Source organism: Mesoplodon mirus (assembly GCF_964341445.2).
Source record: "Mesoplodon mirus genome assembly, chromosome: 2".
NCBI lineage: Eukaryota > Metazoa > Chordata > Mammalia > Artiodactyla > Ziphiidae > Mesoplodon > Mesoplodon mirus.
In genome coordinates, this window is record NC_138977.1 from 108,148,873 (window position 1) to 108,169,463 (window position 20,591).

The 20,591-nt window shown below is 35.2% G+C and overlaps 1 protein-coding gene across 3 annotated transcripts in view; it reads left to right on the top strand.

The window, feature by feature from the left end:
* RTKN2 (rhotekin 2) overlaps nucleotides 1-9,398 on the top strand; it is an 86,337-nt gene extending 76,939 nt beyond the window's left edge. Inside the window, exons 11-13 of one of the 3 annotated variants that reach the window (XM_082640371.1) lie at nucleotides 4,020-4,127; nucleotides 5,610-6,032; nucleotides 9,062-9,398. In XM_082640371.1, the coding sequence (XP_082496497.1) occupies nucleotides 4,020-4,127; nucleotides 5,610-6,032; nucleotides 9,062-9,072 (542 nt within the window). In that variant the 3' untranslated portion in view covers nucleotides 9,073-9,398. Of the gene's footprint in view, nucleotides 1-4,019; nucleotides 4,128-5,609 lie in introns of all 3 variants that reach the window. The other 2 variants (XM_082640372.1, XM_082640370.1) reach the window with 2 other exon arrangements.
* The last annotated feature ends 11,193 nt before the right edge of the window (nucleotides 9,399-20,591 follow it).

The following is a 20,591-nucleotide window of genomic DNA, read 5'->3' on the forward strand; positions in this document are numbered from 1 at the left end:
ATCAAGAATTTGTTATGCTCTTGAATGAAGTGGTAGTATATCATCAATGCATTGATGCTTTTTTCTCTCAATCTTTCCCCAGTGCATGACTGATTATAGTATAGTATACCTTTGAATTCCTAGTATACTTACCTGTTACTTTTAAGTTCTTCTGGTCCCTAAAACAACTAGACCACATTTTTTCAAAATATTCGGTCAAACTACTTAAGGCAGTGTGTTTGATCAAAGGGATAATAAACTACATGAGGAGTAAAAAACTTCTCTAGGGTAGTGATGATCATAAAATATTGAAATGTTCAAAAGGAGATTCATTTTTATGTAGGCTTCTGTTAACTCTCAATTCATTATTATATCATTTTGGACATCATCCAAAGAGATTTTTTTTTTAACTGCACATATGGTTTTTCCGTTTCAATAATACAGTTCAATGGCATGGATTATAAAAACAATGTGATAGTAACGTAATAGAGTCCTAGTATGTAAAATATGTGAAGTTCTAATATTCGCAATTTAAGGAGGAATTTTATCAACAGGAAAATATTGAAATTGTATATTGAAGGTGTAGACTATTGATAATGGCTGTTTCTAAGCAAACTAAGCTTACTGTAGATTCAATCAGGATTTTATGTCTTAAGAATACTTTTCTACAGAACTGAAAAGTAGAGCCATTTCCAAACAATAGAAAGTTATTTCTGCAACTCCTAGAAATAATCCTGGAGATATTTTAGGACATCTTAGGAGCTGTTACCGAGAACTCTAAAAACAGTTAATATCTGCAGTCCTCAGATTAATTTTTATAAGGCTTCTCTGATCCATGGCCTGGTCAGTTATTACACTGATGGTTGAGGAGGGGGAAGAAAAGGGATCTAAATTTATTGATTACCTTCCACATACCATATGGCTTCATTTATTTTTCATAACAACCCAGTGAGGTAGAAATTTTTTCCCACTGCTCTAAAGATGAGAAAATTGAGGCCTGAAAAGATTACAGGTTTATTGCAGGGAACCAGAGGACTCTCTCCATGGCTTTCTTGGATTCTTTAGAACTTGTTTTCCTTAAGTACTGTCCTTTGGCACTCAGTAGATATTTAAATATTTTTTCCAGGCTTATTAGCATGCGCTACATTTCTTTATTTTAAAATTTCAGCTGATCTTAGGTGTGTAACTTAAAAGACAACAACTTCCTTTCATTTGCTGATCACAGCTAAAATTTTAACCGCTCTCCTAAATGCTCTGATTTAGAGAGTCTGTCTTATAAAAGACTGTGTTACTTTTAGAAATGATTCTGGCATTTTATAATTTTTATGTAGACAAAAACAGGAAGGAGGAGTAAAGGAAGGTAAAAATGCCAGAATATTATAGTCTGGATATCAACTACTACTAGATGATCTCATGTTTTCATTCCCCAAATTATGTAAAATAATTTATCATGCTAAAAGAGGGACTTAGAGGGATAAGAATCTCATGACATTTTTATACTGTCAAAGTAATAAGAAAGTGATGACGACTAGGTTCTCAGGTCTGGCTACTTTTTTAGTATTTAATGCTTTGGGGATAAAATCTGCCAATCTATCTAATTTTTAAAGTATAAGTTCTATTACATTTGCTGTTTAGAATTCATTGTGTAAGATATGAAGGTATGAAGCAAAGATGGAAGGGTTTATACTATCCTGAAGATTGACTTGTACTTAAAAATTTTTACCCTCCTAGTGATAAGTGTAGCCTCTTGTGATCTTAGGTGAAATATTATGTGTAGAACAAAGTAGAAGATAGATATCCAGGGCAGAATAAAGTAACAGTAATTTAATACTTAGAACAAATTTCAATTACTTGACTTAGCTTAAGAGTATAAAATCGTGAGGGTGAGATAACTGGAAATCATGAGAAAACACTAATGGAACTCGGTGTGTTTAGCCTGTGGAAGAACAGCCTAAGGAGTGAAGGTTGGGAGGCAAGGGGGAGGTAATAGCTAATTTTTAATATTTGAGAGCTAACAAACATGTAAAAGAGGAATGACACTTGCTTTGGACGATCAAATAGGGTAGAGCTAGGAATGGTGAGTCAAAGATAGATTTTTTTCAAATATTTAATAATATAAATACTGAGTTAAATAAGCAGCTTGACTGGGAACATTGTAACAATAAATATGGTGGGAAACATCTTCAATATACAGATTTTATGTGAACAAAATGTATCCATTTAATATTTCATATTGGGCCTTTATTTTTATGTTAGCATATTAGTATTACATTTACCTGTGCATGGTAAAATTTATTTACTGGTAAAATAAATGTTTAATTGTAACATCTTGACCAGTGAACATACCACATTTATACCTATGACTCTGTAATACATGGGATAATGTGGCTTTATATTCCAGTTTTCAACATGGTTAGTATTCTGCTATCAGTTTAACAATGAGAAGCTTTCATCTATCAATAGAGAAAAAAATACTGCACTACATAACTTGTCTAAGGTTTGACAGAGAATTGTTTGCTGGTTTAAAGTGTTTCATTACTTTCCCAGTAGATAAGGCCTTTTTTTCCTGCCCCCAAGAAGGAAAGGCTGGCTTTTACATATTCATCTAAAAAAGTAGAAAGGAGGAATAAGTTATCAGATCTCAGATCCTACTAGATTTAAATTCTACAGAGCAACCTCTGAAGCCTCAAACTCAAGATTTTATTCCCTTTATAAATTGCTATGTGAGTTATTTTGAAATTTTTACCATATTCTATACTTAGCATTGTAATAAAACATACTGAAAGGTTTTTTTTCATGTTTCTTAACTATTTTTTATGTTTCTAAGCATACTGAAAGGTTTTTTTTATGTTTCTTAACTATTAGGTGGTGGATTTAAAATTTATGCATATATTACCTTATTAACATGACAGTAAATTAGACTTAAAACAACAAAAATAGATAATTTGACTAAACATGAAGTGTCTTTAATTTTTAAGCCACGGAAAATAAGTTGGATATTGAATATGGAGGTTGAGAATTAATAAGAGAGAAATATAGATCATAAATCAGTATAAAAGGCACCTGTATATTACATTTACTTTTCTGCTAATGTAAGATAGAATATAAGAATGGTAAACCTCCATAACTTACTTTTATAATGAATATATAGACACAGAGTTTCTAGCACAGCTGTTACCCAGCATGCAGGTCCACAATAAAGACGGAAAGGTTCAATTTTTTTTACACCCACTCAGGAGAAATAAATCTGAGAATTTTATTTTGAGATGAACATAGTAAAACATAATTACAAGAAAAATTAATGTTGTCCACACTTTTAAAATTTAACTTAATTGAAACAACTTATTCAAGAGTATTTTTATTATTATTCTGAATGCCTAATGGCTTTATTTAAAGTGTCCTTCCTAAAACAGATTAGATCCAGTTAGAATTTTGAGTGATCTGTCTTTATAGTAACAGGTTTTTATATACCCTAACTAAAATGAAAATACAGCATTTTTCTAGTTTCCTGATTTTTGAAAGGGCATGATAATCATCTTAAGAGGTCATTTTTATATAAGCAACTCTTATTTCTTAATTAAAATTTTCAAAGTTAAAATCATTTTTGAGAACCACTACTCCTTACGTTTTTTTCTACTTCCTTCTAGGTAACTATATTTCAGTTAATTTTTACCTTTCAACTGTCTTAAATACTGGATGTTTTTATTTAATATTTAAAATGAGAGAATTTATACCAACCTTTGCTGTAAACAGACATTTTAGTTATTGACCATCTAGTGGAGTAGTATAGTATTTAATAGCCTACAGATCTTAGCTTAATATCTGTTCATAGAGATTTATATTTAAAATAGAGTACTTTTATGCCTAGACTTAGACTTTGAAATCATGGGAAGTACTAGGATTTTATAGCTTCTTTAAGATAATGCTTTATAAATTCACTTACTTTTCAAAGCAAAAAATATGTTAATGTCTGTTGAAAATTAAATATACATCTTCACATTTATGTTTTAAACTAGCGTGCCTTTTTCTGTCTTTCTTAGGCCAATGGAAGCATTGTTGTGAAGAACTTATGAAAATTGAGAGTATGTCACCACGGAAACCACCTTTGTTCTTGACAAAAGAGGCAACCTCAGTCTACCATGATATGAGTAAGTGGGGTTTGTCTTTTCTAAGCTGCAGGGTAACAAAAACAACATTGTCCTTACTCAAGCAGCTTATTCTGTTGACATTAAAATGCTAAAATTTTCAGGGCACAGTCAAAATGAATGAAAAAAGACTATGATTATAGTCTAAGGAACTCATGTTTAATAGATGAATTAATACAAAATTAATGAATACACATTTTTCATAGTTTGAATGCTTAAGATCAAACAAAAATGTTAAGGCTTCAAAATGAATAAGGGTGCACTGAAAATAAATATTAGCTGAGTAGCTGATGAAAATTCTGAAATGTAAACTTGAGATTCTAAAATGTAATTATGCTCAGTAATTTTTTTCCATATTTTATTAAATTTATTTTAAAGTAGCATTGATAAATTAATATTAATAAATGGACCCTTTCATCTCAGGCCAAAAAATTGGTTAAGTTTAATACTTTGGAAAATTTTAAATTTCTAGACTCATTAATATTCCATTTTCCCACACTTTGAAGGGTATTTGTCTTTGTGGGATTGCCTCAGTGAATAGTGTTGTGAACAAGCACAGTCAGAGCTAAATTCTCGTGTATTTTTCCCCCAGTGTCCCTGCACTTACATATACCTTAAAATGTTGGATTTAAAATGAAACATTTGAGTTTACACATTTGAATATATCATGTAATAGACGTTTATCTGTGTTCTATTTTTCCCAAGGATCATAACCAAAGTGGTATTAGGACTTCACTCTGTTTCCATGGGTTTTTTGTTTTGGATTTTTCCCCTATTACAGAGACTGCTGGTCTACAGGAAAGAATACTAATCCAGTTACATTTTCCCAGTTTACATATCAGAGTTTTATAAAAGGGAATCCACTCTTACCTAGAAGTCAGAATAGATTTTAAATCCAACAAAAGATATTTTATAAATACTTAACCTGTAGAATTCAAAAAAATTCTGATGTAGCTCCACTCCTTTGAAAGCTGGATTTTACACATTTGTTTAGGATTATCTTTAAGTGTGTGTGTGTGTGTGTGTGTGTGTGTGTGCAGTGCACAGTACATGGTCTCCTTATTTTTATTTTATTTTATTTTTTAAATTAATTAATTTATTTTTGCGGTACACGGGCCTCTCACTGTTGCGGCCTCTCCCGTTGCGGAGCACAGGCTCCGGATGCGCAGGCTCAGCGGCCATGGCTCACGGGCCCAGCCGCTCCGCGGCATGTGGGATCTTCCCAGACCAGGGCACGAACCCGTGTCCCCTGCATCGGCAGGCGGACTCTCAACCACTGTGCCACCAGCGAAGCCCGGTCTTATTTTTTGGTTCCATTAGTTCGGTTATTTTTACAAGTAAACACATTAAAAAAAAAAAAAAGCACTTGCTTATTCTAGTCTGTTTTTGATAACTATTTTAGATAACATTGTAATAACTTTCTTGGGCAAAGCATATACTGCTTTTGAATTTTTTCCCATGTATTTTTTCTTAAAATTATTACAGGCATTGATTCACCTATAAAACTTGAAAGTTTAACTGATATAATACAAAAAAAATTTGAACAGACAAATGGAGAGTTCCTTATTGGTCAGCATGAAGAATCCTCACCACCTCCTTGGGCCACACTCTTTGATGGTAATCACCAAGTTGTCATCAAGAAAAAGGTACTATCTCCTGCAAGCAAGCAGTTACATGATGGGAAAGGGAAAAAGAGACGAGCTCCCCTTCCTCCTTCTGGTAAAGCTGCCTTCGGCTTAAAAACACAGAGCAACACAGATCAATTGGTTAAGGACAACCGGGAAAAAACAAGCGTATCTCAGACCTCGCCTTTGGATACCAAATTATCAACCCTAATGCATCACTTACAGAAACCAATGGCTGCTCCTCGAAAACTTCTTCCTCCCAGGAAAAATAGTTTAACTGATGGTGAGCACACAGACACTAAAACCAGTTTTGAAGCCAAGCCAGTGCCAGCTCCACGGCAGAAATCTATCAAACACATTTTGGACCCTAGATCATGGTTGCAGGCACATGTGTAGAAAACCCTTAATGTCTAAGACATTTTACAAAATCTGTAACTGTGAGGCTTAATTCAGAAGCACTATAGATGTAGTAATATGTAATTATGTAGGTAAATATGACAGTGATTTACATCAATAATTAATAAGCTATTAGTTGTAAAAAATGTTTTATAATGAAGAAATGGATTTCTCTAACAGAGTGCAGGAGGCAGTTTCTAGACAATATCCCAATTGTTGGAAGGGTTAATTTATTCCTAAGTTAGTACCAGGCAATGAACAAGCACTAGGCAGAAGAAAGCATTAAAATTTCTTTGGGGAGGGACTGTCTAGTAATTTAAAATGTGTTAAATAAGTGCCATATTCTCATTGTGAGAATTTTAATACTAATGGAATGTTTCAAAAGTTTTATTCAAACCACAAATTATAGAATCCACCCAAGAAAATTTCTTCTTAGCATTCTGGAATTCTCATCTAATGGTCCACTGGCTCTCATCTATTGTTTAACTCACTAGTTAACTCAGTGACCTTTCAGATTCCTGAGATAAATTTTGGAATATTAAATTCTTCATTTTTAAAGGGAATATGTATTGTGCTGTTCAAAGTTGTTTCCTTGATGAGCCCTGAAATCCTATTGACATTAACTCTCATAAGTAAAGCAAAACATTTTTTAGTTTAAGGAACAGGTAGATGAAATGTACTTTACTCCCACTTTTCTATGCATGGTACTAATTTCTATTGTGACTTTGGCATTTGGGGAAGTGAGTAGCTGATTAACACCTTAAGATTCATTCAGTACTTATTTAAAAAGCAGATGGCCAATTCAAAATATCAGAAAAGTTGGCCATGATAATAATTTTCAGAATTAATCCATCTAAAAAATTTTAATTAGATTTCCTTTTTCTAGTAAGGGTTCATGTCTGCTACTGATATTTGTCATTAAAAGTCATACTCTTACAATAATAACATTGGAATCATTTCCATAGGAGGTAATTTCCATAGCAACTAATCATAGTGACACAAACAAGATTATGAAATCAAGTGATGAATAAATAGCAACAGAATGAATACCTCAAAGGAACAAAAAAATCAATTTTCTTAATAATTATGCTTCTTATAAGCAACAGCTAGACAATTTTAAAAATCTAATCAGAATTTCCAAGTAAAATGAAACAGTTTCCATAAGGTGTCAGCAACAGCACTAAAAATCTCAAATCACACTGAACCCTAAATGTCATTGCAACAAATGAAAATATAAGAATTAAATTACTGCCCTGTGTATAATCTCTAGAGATCTTTTTAAAGCTTGTAAGAACTCTATTTGGATCAGAACTACATTATTTCAAAGTAAAATGAACACTTGACAAAAAATAACATTAATTTAAATGGAGCCTTTCATTATTTTTAGGTAGCGGAGTCTTTTTTCATTTATATAGAATGATGTAACTGCCAGGTTACTTTTGTGTTTACCCAGGACTCCTAGTAAGAATTGGGACTCAAGGGAGTAATGATACAAAAGGTCTCTTGTGACTGTCGACACCAGGATAGACATAGCATTTGATGAGAAGGAAATCCTATATGCTTGCCTGATAGAATTTAGAGACAATCAAGTGTATGAAAACCTAAAAAGGTAGGATTAATTTGTTTTTTCTAACTAGAAGACTCTCGTAAATCTCAGTTGTGATTGCCAATTCAGTAAATGACATTAAAAATCTAATGGGTATTATTTTTGTTTATTTTTTAAACCTCACTGCTGTTTTTGACAGCATTTTGACTGTCGTTGCCATTAAATTATTGAGCTAGAAGATGCTGCAGGAAAAATTGTTTCTGAAACTAGCATCTAAGCATTCTTGATTTTTTGTTTTTTGTTTATTTTTTAGTTAAAGCCTTTCTTAGAACAAACCAGTGTTAAAACTTCCAAATTATATTCTTGTCATTTCTCCTTATGCGTATTATATCAAGAAGGATTTAAGTTGTACAGGAAACAGAATTTGTTCTTAGAGAAATTACCTAGCAGTTGTGCCCTTAGTGGGCACTTTGAAACAAGCCTGAAGCCCATCTTCCTAGAAACATTTAGGCGAAGCCTGACCAGAGACCACCTCCCCCCAAAATTATTTAGGCTGTTTCTGGGGTCCCATCTTACTGTATGTTACAAAGCCTTTAAAATCCGACTGTAGTCTTCAGCTGTACTTCTTTTGACATGGTACTCATTAGATGTTAGTTCTCCCCACTCTCCACTCCCCTCGAAAGGTATAATAAAAAGTTAAGGATCTTTCCTTCCTTCCCTCCCTCCCTCTCTCCCTTCCTTCCACAGTTAAACAAAAATCTAAAAATACTGAGTTAAACACTTTGTCAAGGATCTTGTCAAAAGAACTATTTGTTTTCTCATTTCCTAAACCGGAAGTTTATGACAGAGAAAAATATACCATGTAATAAAAACATTTCAGCTTTTTATGAGCTGGCTTTTTACATTCCTTGTTTGTCCTTTTCATTTGTTTCTTGATATATGAAGACTATATACTTGAAACAAGGAGTTAGCTGTCAGATCTTGATAATAATGTTATAATTGGAGATACATAATAGAATAGGTATTTTATTATAATTCAGATGATCTGATAATAATATCTTAGAAAATTACATTTCAAGCTCTGGGATATAAATTACTTAAAACATCATTAAGATAGTATTTTAATTGCTACAAAGTAATGAGCTTTTTATTTAAACATCTTGCAAGGACAAAGAAAGCATTTTGTTATTATAAATGCACACCTCCTAAGGTAAACAGTCTTTAAAAATATCAGGCATGCCAAATCTTGGTTAGTTTTGTTAAATCCTCCCTAACTGTCTGCAGTGCCCCCCTGACTTCTTTTAAATGGATGTGCATGTATGTGGAAAACTAAATCCATTTATTATAAATGCCTTATCTTTACCCTTTAGGTTCCTACTAAATGTATTTTACCGGGTACTGTTTATTAAAATGGAAGCTGCCTTGATTTAAAGACAGTTCATGTAAGGTAGGTTAAGCAGTCAAGTATTTCTTTAGGCTTATGTTCAGCTCCTCAGCCACCTACTGAGAAGTTAATTAATTCAGTACAAAATGAAATTATAGGGCAGTTTGGTGCAGTTTATGTTAAATGCCATTTGAATGTAATCACCTGTGTTACCTTGAACGAGGAACAACCATACTAGATAGAGATAGAATGCTGCACCATGAGCAAGAGAAGTGCTTTGGCAGGAAAAATATCTGTCCCTGTGGTTAGAATTTATCAAAACTCATTGTCTTTTTAAAGAGTGAATTATTGAACAGTACTTAAACTTTAACTGATGACCATTTATATTCTCATAGTTGTCTTTGGTGTTCTATTAGTCTTAAACTACAATGTAGATAGAGTTGACTTTTTGCATTTACATTTCAAAGACATTACTATTTGTAAATGTTTACATGTTTATGTGTAACTGCTTCATTGCTAATAATAGTTATAATAAAAATGGTTTATTCTGTATCATGCATATTCTAAGTTAATACTAGAAAATTGTTACCTTTGAATTTTTAAGAGACGAGATTTCAGTTGAAAATATGGTCAGATATATTATTTTCTATGACATACTTGTATCATTGGCATTGTTTATAATTTTTATTTTTTAATTAAATGTGGGTCAAGCTTCTGGATTAAAAAGTATTATATCATGGATACATATATATATATATATATTTTTTTTTTTAAGTATTAGAGATTGAAAAGGAAGCCAAGGTCATGTGATTAAAACTTTTATATTTTAGAAGAAGTGATTCATGAAAACATTTTCTAGATTTTTCCTTTAGGTACCCCCTAAAGGAAAACAGACTGGGCTATAGACTGATAGAAGTAAACAGTGTTGTGAAATCAGGTTAAACAGAGAAAGACATACTACCCAGCAGCTGGTGCTAATTATTGTAAGACTAATATTCAATAGCTTTGGTATAACTTACATTTATTACAATGTTGTATATAATCCTCTTACACTGTATTCTTCTGAAAATCCATTGATGTAACCTTAGTTTTTAGGTTAGTGGTGCATAATTTCCCCAGAGCTTAAGTTACTCTGATAATAAATTAGGGACTTAGGATACTCAGTTGCTGTTAGCCACAACGAGACTCATTTTAATGCACCTCCCTCAGTACTTAATTTATTCCCATGGAGCACCTCAGGGAAGAGGGAGAGAAATGAGCAATCCTGGTTCAAATATATTATTTCAGCATTTTACTTCTAAATCTGTAGTGTGACCAGAAATATTTAACATTCCTTTTTAGAAGAAATGTCCCTTTCTCTAGGGAGAAAGGACTGCTAATTAATGTGCTCAGATAAACAAAATACCTTAAGGTTCAAATAACATAAATTTAACTATTAAAGAAATATTAACATTTTGATTTATCTCAAGAAAGGAAAAAATACCAATCCTGGCATGTTTGATAGGCAAAGTCATTCCAAATCTTGCTAAAATTGTGTTTTAAATTGCAGCAATTTGCTTTGAGAGATGTGGCCATCTCTTAATGTAACTACTAAAGGAGAGATAGATTGAAAAGATCTTATATGTACATAATTATGCTGTATCATAAACATGTTGCAAGATATCAAAATAGATCATTTTGCTGAAAATGAATACTTTTCTGAGTGTTGTATCAAGATATATTTTATTTTTGTTTACTCAAAAGGAGACAAATTTCTTTTTTGTGAATGGATATATTTTTGTTGAATTTAGCCAACTGAGAAACATATTTTCAACTTAATTAGTTGCAGCAATTTTAATTTTACCTTAAAGGGGAGAAAAAGTATCAAGAGTTATCCATCTATTCACCTTAAGTATTAAAACATATGTTTTATATTTATTACATATAAAAGTAGAAGTGTATACATACATATACGTACATGTACCCTGTCAAATCTTCAATCCAGATATTTTCAGTTAATTTTAAAAGATTCTTTTAAAATGTGCTGCCAGTGCTAGCAGAGTCAAAGTCCAAACCTCTTTCCACAGTTCACAGGAAACATCACAACCCAGCTTCGACTGCCATACCCTTGTAGGCGCTTTCCTCTTATGGCTCTCATCTTTTGGACATTGCCTCAACAATCTGTGCTGTTTCTACTTGCTCTTCATTTCTTATGCTGTCCTCTCTTTGCCTAGAGTATCTTTTCTGCTCCTCTTCTTCATGCATTCTCCTCTCAACCCACAGTCAGCAAATTTTATTCATTCTTCAAAATGGTAGCACCACTAAATTCACAAAGACTTTGTACCCTCCTCAACTTCTCCATCTAGGTGGAGTTATACTCCTTCCTTGTGCTTTGTATGTACCTCTATAGCCTAAGTCCTTGTTTGTATTTTTGTATTCCCCTATGTATTAATTTTATGAATTTGTTGCTCCTGCATAACAAATTACCATCAACTTAGAACAACACCCTTTCATTATCTCTCATTTCTTTGGAATAGAAGTCTGGATGGCTTCAATGGGTTCTCTGCTTAGGATCCCACAAGGCTTATATCATGGTGTCAGCCAGGCTAGGCTCTAATCTGGAGGCTCTGGGAAGATCCGCTTCCAGTCTCTTTTAGGTTGTCAGCAAAATTCAGTTTCTCATGCTTGTTGATTGGCCAAGGGTCACTCTCCTAGAGACCACCCTCCAGTCATTGTACGTGGCCCCCTCAATCTTCAAAGCCAGTAACAGCTCATTAAACCTGACACATCCAAATTCTCCTTAAGGAGGATTTGAATCTGTCTGACTTTCCTATCCACAATCAACTGGAGAAAACTGCCTTTTAAGGGCTCATGTGATTAGATGTAGCCCACCAGGATAATCTCCCTTTTGATTAATTCAGGGTCCACTGATTAGTAACCTTAATTACATCTGGAAAAATCTCTTTTGACTATAATGTAACATAGTCATAGGCATGATATCATATTCATAGGGCAGGGAATCTTGCGGGCCATTTAAAAATTCTGCCACCTACCGCTAGTTAGATTTTTCAAGGGCAGGGAGCATGTCTTATTTGACTTTTAACCCTGTCATAATAGTAATGAGGGAGGATTATTGTGTATTTATTATGTGTAAGGTATTGTGCTAAGCACATGAATTAACTCATTTAATCCTTAAAATAGTCCTCCTAGTAACCCCACTAAACAAATGTAATGTAGGAGACTTGCCCTGGGTCACATTGCATAGTAGTTAAGAGTGTGATTTCTGGAATTAGACCTTGATTAAATTCTAGCTCTGCCATGACCTAGCTGTGTGATGGGGCTGGGTGTTTTTTTAACCTCATCTAAGTTTGGGGTTTTTTTTGGTTTTTTAAAAAAATCTTTAAGTTAGAACTAGTACTTACCTCATAGGATAGTTGTGATTACTCAAAAAGATAATGCATGTAACACATAGCCCAGGGCCTTCAATTGTTTTTACGACCTGACATGTAGCATGAAACAAATGTAGAAAGGAAGGAATGAGAAGATACAGCTGATATATATGTGTGTGAAATGTGTATATACATACATATATATTCTTAAAAGAAATTATAACCCTTGTCCCATTTTTATTTTTTGCTTGATGAGAACATACTGGAATTACAGTACATAAGAATTTAAGAGATACCTAAAATATGTCCATATACTCACTATCCTAATATAAGAACCCTATGTTATGCACTCTTGGGGTTTATAAGATTAAGAAGAATACTTATTCCAGAGAAGTTCACATATCGATACGGATTACTGCTTAAACTTGCCTCCTGTATATATAACATAAATAGATCCGTATACAGACATTTAAAACAATCCCTACCTACCATCAGTGAACTTAAAAAATTAGTTGAGGGCTTCCCTGGTGGCGCAGTGGTTGAGAGTCCGCCTGCCGATGCAGGGAACACGGGTTCGTGCCCCGGTCTGGGAAGATCCCACATGCCGCGGAGCGGCTGGGCCCGTGAGCCATGGCCGCTGAGCCTGCGCATACGGAGCCTGTGCTCCTCAAGGGGAGAGGCCACAACAGTGAGAGGCCCACGTACCGCAAAAAAAAAAAAAAAAAAAAAAAAAATTAGTTGAAAAGATTAAATAATACATAAAATAACAGTGGGCAATATAAAAGAACAGTCAGTGTAACACAATTAAGCATATGATTTTAAGTGCTATGAGAGATCCGTGAGGGGTATGAGAACTTTTACACAGCAATTTTTCGACAAGAGCAAAAGGCCTTGTATCTTTTTACTACTAAAATGATGAATTAAGCAGTGCAAAATTATATACTATGAATATCTTTGCTGTGAGAACAAGTCATAATAGGAAGATTTTTCAAATCTAGAGGAAATAAGTGAAATAGAAGTCAATTTATCCAACAGGCTCCTGGAGGAGTTTAATTTTATACCATTCAGATTTAAGGGAGATTAGTTGTCATGGAAGTCTGTGGAAAGGAATGGATTGGATAGGCAGTTAGCCTGTTGTTAAGAATCAACAAGCAGATTAGCATGGCTGAAGTAAAAGTGGCAGTAGGGGAAAGGTAGGGTATGTTGGACCACATGCAGGACCTTAATGCCAGTTCAAAAACATAAGTTAAACTAAGTAGGAGTAGTTGACAACAGGACTAGAGTTGGCAGAGTTAGTGGAAAGAGCACGCAGCTTATGAATTGGGAGAATTGGATTCTAGTCCCTGGTTTACAATTAACTAGCCATCTTGCCTTGGGTAAGCTGTTATTTACCAGTTCAACTTCATTATCAGTAGAACCACTGAAATGGCTGTTGGTGTTTGTCTGAAGCTCATCTAGAGAGCCCTAGGTTCCTGAGTTGATGCCCTTAGAGGCTGCAACCAGTGGGGGTGATGCCAAGTGAGTGAGTCTCTGGGGCTCCCTCTCCTAAACCTCCTGAATCAGCTAGAGCAGCTCCAAGATGATCTGTTTAATTTTAAACCCCATGAGGTAGTGTTATAATAGCCACCGTTTTACAGATGAGCAATTGGAGGCACAGAACAGTTAAGTAACTTGCCCAAGGTCTCATGGTGAATGAGACAGGATTTGAAAGTAATCAGTCATCATCCAAAGTGAGTGATCAACCTCCTCATTGTACTACAACCTCTAATAAACATGAAATAACAAAAAAAATTGAGAGCAGGTTTTGCCAGCCTAGCCTGAAAACTCTTTCCCTAGTGATGTGATCACTTGGAGTATCTCTCTGTATTAAAGCCCTCCATGAAAATCGGTTTCATTCACAGTTACATCCAGCCTGTACTATTCTGGGCATCATGTCTGGCCCTGGGAGCCATTTGTGGGGGAGGTTTGGGTATATGTAAACCTGACTCTACTAGCAGGCTGTGGAGAGCATTATAATAGAAATATGAAAGGGAGGAAAAGATAAGTTCCATCCAGGAACATCTGGGAGGATGGGTATTTGAGCCAGGCTTGAAGTATGAGTTGGTTTTCATTAATTACATATCTTTTTGGTAAAAAAGTAACAGGTGATAACTTAAGCAAAAGCAACAACAGCAAAACTGGTGGGGGACTTTATTGAAAGGCTATTAGAATCATCCAGAGGAATGAAGGGGGCCTAAAGAAGGTTGGGCAGGACAAGTCAGGGTCCTCAGCAACATAAAGATTGAAAGAATAAAGTTTTATTCTCCTAAAGTAGTGACTACATCAACATGTTAAAACTTTTTAATATCAGGGTGAAAAAATGAATCACAGAACTTAACATCTAGAACTGTGGTTCTAAATCAGGAGTAATTTGTGTTCACCATGGAATACTTGGCAGTGTCTGGAGACATTTTTTTTTTTTTTTTTTTTTTTTTGCGGTACATGGGCCTCTCACTGTTGTGGCCTCTCCCGTTGCGGAGCACAGGCTCTGGACGCGCAGGCTCAGCGGCCATGGCTCACGGGCCCAGCCGCTCCACGGCATGTGGGATCTTCCCGCACCGGGGCACGAACCCGTGTCCCCTGCATCGGCAGGTGGACTCTCAACCACTGCGCCACCAGGGAAGCCCTGGAGACATTTTTGATTGCCCCGATGGAGGTTCAGAGCGCTGCTTGAATCTGGCAGGAAGAGACCAGGGATGCTGCTAAGTCTTGTAGGATTGGGCTCTGCAGATATGGGAAAGGGCATTACGAACAGGGAACAGAAAGAACAATGGGGCAGGAGGATCATCGTGGTTTAAAATATGTCCACAGATTCTTTCACACTTCTTCAAATGTAGAACGTAATTCTCCTCCCGTTGAATTTGGACTTAGGGATTCACTTCTAATGAAGAGAGTATGGTGTAAGTGATGCTGTGTGACTTGTGAGGCTAGGATATGAAAGAGAGTTTATACCTAAGCACTCTGTCTTGGATCACTTTGAGGGAAGCCAGCAGCTACACTCCATCAGTCCTGGAAGAGATCCATGTGGAGAGAAACTGAGACCTCTGCCCCACAACCAGCACCAACTTTCGAATGAGCACTCAGAAGCGGATCCACAAACCTAGGCATGATGGCAGCCTCCGGAGAAATTCCAAGCCAGAACCACCCAGCTAAGCACCTCCTAAATTCTTGACCTGCAGAAATTGATAATAAGATAATAAATATTTATTATTATTATTTTTCAACATCTTTATTGGAGTATAATTGCTTTACAATGGTGTTAGTTTCTGCTTTATAACAAAGTGAATCAGCTATACATATGCATACATCCCAATATCTCCTCCCTCTTGTGTCTCCCCCCCACCCTCCCTATCCCACCCCTCTAGGTGGTCACAAAGCACCAAGCTGATCTCCCTGTGCTATGCGGCTGCTTCCCACTAGCTATCTATTTTACCTTTGGTAGTGTATATATGTCCATGCCACTCTCTCACTTTGTCACAGCTTACCCTTCCCCCTCCTCATATCCTCAAGTCCATTCTCTAGTAGGTCTGTGGCTTTATCCCCATCTTACCCCTAGGTTCTTCATGACCTTTTTTTTTTTCTTTTTCTTAGATTCCATATATATGTGTTAGCATACTGTATTTGTTTTTCTCTTTCTGACTTACTTAACTCTGTATGACACACACTAGGACCATCCACCTCACTACAAATAACTCAATTTCTTTTCCTTTTATGGCTGAGTAATATTCCATTGTATATATGTGCCACATCTTCTTTATCCATTCATCTGTTGATGGACACTTCGGTTGCTTCCATGTCCTGGCTATTGTAAATAGAGCTGCAATGAACATTTTGATACATGACTCTTTTTGAATTATGGTTTTCTCAGGGTATATGCCCAGTAGTGGAATTGCTGGGTCGTATGGTAGTTCTATTTTTAGTTTTTTAACGCACCTCCATACTGTTCTACATAGTGGCTGTATCAATTTACATTCCCACCAACAGTGCAAGAGGGTTCCCTTTTCTCCACACCCTCTCCAGCATTTATTGTTTGTAGATTTTTGGTGATGGCCATTCTGATGGGTGTGAGGTGATACCTCATTGTAGTTTTGATTTGCATTTCTCTAATGATTAGCGACGTTGAGCATCCTTTCATGTGTTTGTTGCCCATCTGTATATCTTCTTTGGAGAAATGTCTGTTTAGGTCTTCTGCCCATTTTTGGTTTGGGTTGTTTGTTTTTTTGATATTGAGCTGTATGAGCTGCTTGTAAATTTTGGAGATTAATCCTTTGTCAGTTGCTTCATTTGCAAATATTTTCTCCCATTCTGAGGGTTGTCTTTTCGTCTTGTTTATGTTTTTCTTTGTTGTGCAAAAGCTTTTAAGTTTCATTAGGTCCCATTTGTTTTTATTTCCATTTCTCTAGGAGGTGGGTCAAAAAGGAGCTTGCTGTGATTTATGTCATAGAGTGTTCTTCCTATGTTTTCCTCTAAGAGTTTTATAGTGTCTGGCTTTACATTTAGCTCTTTAATCCATTTTGAGTTTATTTTTGTGTATGGTGTTAGGGACTGTTCTAATTTCATTCTTTTACATGTAGCTGTCCAGTTTTCCCAGCACCACTTATTGAAGAGGGTGTCTTTTCTCCATTGTGTATTCTCTCCTTCTTTATCAAAAATAAGGTGACCATAGGTGCATGAGTTTACCTCTGGGCTTTCTATCCTGATCCATTGATCTATATTTCTGTTTTTGTACCATACAATCTGGCTTACTGTACCTTTGTAGTATAGTCTGAAGTCTGGGAGCCTGATTCCTCCATCTCCGTTTTTCTTTCTCAAGACTGCTTTGGCTATTTGAGGTCTTTTGTGTTTCCATACAAATTGTGAAATTTTTTGTTCTAGTTCTGTGAAAAATGCCATTGTTGGTTTGATAGGGGTTGCATTGAATCTGTAGATTGCTTTGGGTAGTATAGTCATTTTCACAATGTTGATTCTTCCAATCCAAGAACATGGTATATCTCTCCATCTGTTTGTATCATCTTTAATTTCTTTCATCAGTGTCTCACAGTTTTCTACATACAGGTCTTTTGTCTCCTTAGGTAGGTTTATTCCTAGGTATTTGATTCTTTTTGTTGCAATGGTAAATGAGAGTGTTTCCTTAATTTCTCTTTTAGATTTTTCATCATTAGTGTATAGGAATGCAAGAGATTTCTGTGCATTAATTTTGTATCCTGCTACTTTACCAAATTCATTGATTAGCTCTAGTAGTTTTCTGGTAGCATCTTTAGGATTCTCTATGTATAGTATCATGTCATCTGCAAACAGAGACAGCTTTACTTCTTCTTTTCTGATTTGGATTCCTTTTATTTCTTTTTCTTCTCTGATTGCTGTCACTAAAACTTCCAAAACTATGTTGAATAAGAGTGGTGAGAGTGGGCAACCTTGTCTTGTTCCTCATCTTAGAGGAAATGGTTTCAGTTTTTCACCATTGAGAACAATGTGGGCTATGGGTTTGTCATATATGGCCTTTATTATACTGAGGTAAGTTCCCTCTATGCCTACTTTTTGGAGGGTTTTTATCATAAATGGGTGTTGAACTTTGTCAGAAGCTTTTTCTGCATCTATTGAGATGATCATATGGTTTTTCTCCTTCAATTTGTTAATATGTTGTATCACAGTGATTGATTTGCGTATATTGAAGAATCCTTGCATTCCTGGGATAAACCCCACTTGATTCTGGTGTATGATCCTTTTAATGTGCTGTTGGATTCTGTTTGCTAGTATTTTGTTGAGGATTTTTGCATCTATGTTCATCAGTGATATTGGCCTGTAGTTTTCTTTCTTTGTGACGTCTTTGTCTGGTTTTGGTATCAGGGTGATGGTGGCCTCGTAGAATGAGTTTGGGAGTGTTCCTCCCTCTGCTATATCTTGGAAAAGCTTGAGAAGGATGAGTGTTAGCTCTTCTTTAAATGTTTGATAGAATTCACCTGTGAAGCCATCTGGTCCTGGGCTTTTGTTTGTTGTAAGATTTTGAATCACAGTTTTAATTTCAGTGCTTGTGATTGGTCTGTTTATATTTTCTATTTCTTCCTGGTTCATTTGCGGAAGGTTGTGCTTTTCTAAGAATTTGTCCGTTTCTTCCAGGTTGTCCATTTTATTGACATATAGTTGCTTGTAGTAATCTCTCATGATCCGGTTAATGGTTTATCAATTTTGTTTATCTTCTCAAAGAACCAGCTTTTAGTTTTATTGATTTTTGCTATTTTCTTCATTTCTTTTTCATTTATTTCTGATATGATCTTTATGATTTCTTTCCTTCTGCTAACTTTGGGGTTCTTTTGTTCTTCTTCCTCTAATTGCTTTAGGTGTAAGGTTAGGTTGTTTATTTGAGATGTTTCTTGTTTCTTGAGGTAGGATTGTATTTCTATAAACTTCCCTCTGAGAACTGCTTTTGGTGAGTTCCATAGGTTTTGGGTCATTGTGTTTTCATTGTCATTTGTTTCTAGGTATTTTTTGATTTCCTCTTTGATTTTTTTAGTGATCTCTTGGTTATTTAGTAGCGTATTGTTTAGCCTCCATGTGTTTGTATGTCTTACAGATTTTTTCCTGTAATTGATATCTAGTCTCATAGCATTGTGGTCAGAAAACATACTTGATATGATTTCAATTTTCTTAAATTTACCAAGGCTTGATTTGTGACCCAAGATATGATCTATTCTGGAGAATGTTCCATGAGCACTTGAGAAGTGTATTCTGTTATTTTTGGATGGAATGTCCTATAAGTATCAATTAAGTCCATCTTGTTTAATGTATCATTTAAAGCTTGTGTTTCCTTATTTATTTTCATTTTGGATGATCTGTCCATTAGTGATAGTGGGGTGTTAAGTCCCCTACTATGATTGTGTTACTATTGATTTCACCTTTTATGGCTGTTAGCATTTGCCTTATGTATTGAGGTGCTCCTATGTTGGGTGCATAAATATTTACAATTGTTATATCTTCTTCTTGGATTGATCCCTTGATCATTATGTAGTGTCCTTCTTTGTCTCTTGTAATAGTCTTTATTTTAAAGTCTATTTTGTCTGATATGAGAATTGCTACTCCAGCTTTCTTTTGATTTCCATTTGCATGGAATATCTTTTTCCATCCCCTCACTTTCAATCTGTATGTGTCCCTATGTCTGAAGTGGGTCTCTTGTAGACAGCATATATACGGGTCTTGTTTTTGTATCCATTCAGCCAGTCTTTTGGTTGGAGCATTTAATCCATTTACATTTAAGGTAGTTATTGATATGTATGTTCCTATTACCATTTTCTTAATTGTTCTGGGTTTGTTATTATAGATCTTTTCCTTCTCCTGTGTTTCCTGCCTAGAGAAGTTCTTTTAGCATTTGTTGTAAAGGTGGTTTGGTGGTGCTGAATTCTCTTAGCTTTTGCTTGTCTGTAAAGGCTTTGATTTCTCTGTCGAATCTGAATGAAATCCTTTCTGGGTAGAGTAATCTTGGTTGTAGGTTTTTCCCTTTCATCACTTTAAGTATGTCCTGCCACTCCCTTCTGGCTTGCAGTTTCTGCTGAAAGATCAGCTGTTAGTCTTATGGGGATTCCCTTGTATGTTATTTGCTGCTTTTCCCTTGCTGCTTTTAATGTTTTTCCTTTGTATTTAATTTTTGATAGTTTGATTGATGTGTGTCTTGGCGTGTTTCTCCTTGGATTTATCCTGTATGGGACTCTCTGCGCTTCCTGGACTTGATTGTTTCCTGTGTTAGGGAAGTTTTCTACTATAATCTCTTCAAATATTTTCTCAGACCCTTTCTTTTTCTCTTCTTCTGGGACCCTTACAATTCGAATGTTGGTGCATTTAATGTTGTCCCAGAGGTCTCTGAGACTGTCCTCAATTCTTTTCATTCTTTTTTCTTTATTCTGCTCTGCGGTAGTTATTTTCACTATTTTATGTTCCACCTCACTTATCCGTTCTTCTGCCTCAGTTATTCTGCTATTGATTCCTTCTAGAGAATTTTTAATTTCATTTATTGTGTTGTTCATCATTGTTTGTTTGCTCTTTAGTTCTTCTAGGTCCTTGTTAAATGTTTCTTGTATTTTCTCCATTCTATTTCCAAGATTTTGGATCATGTTTACT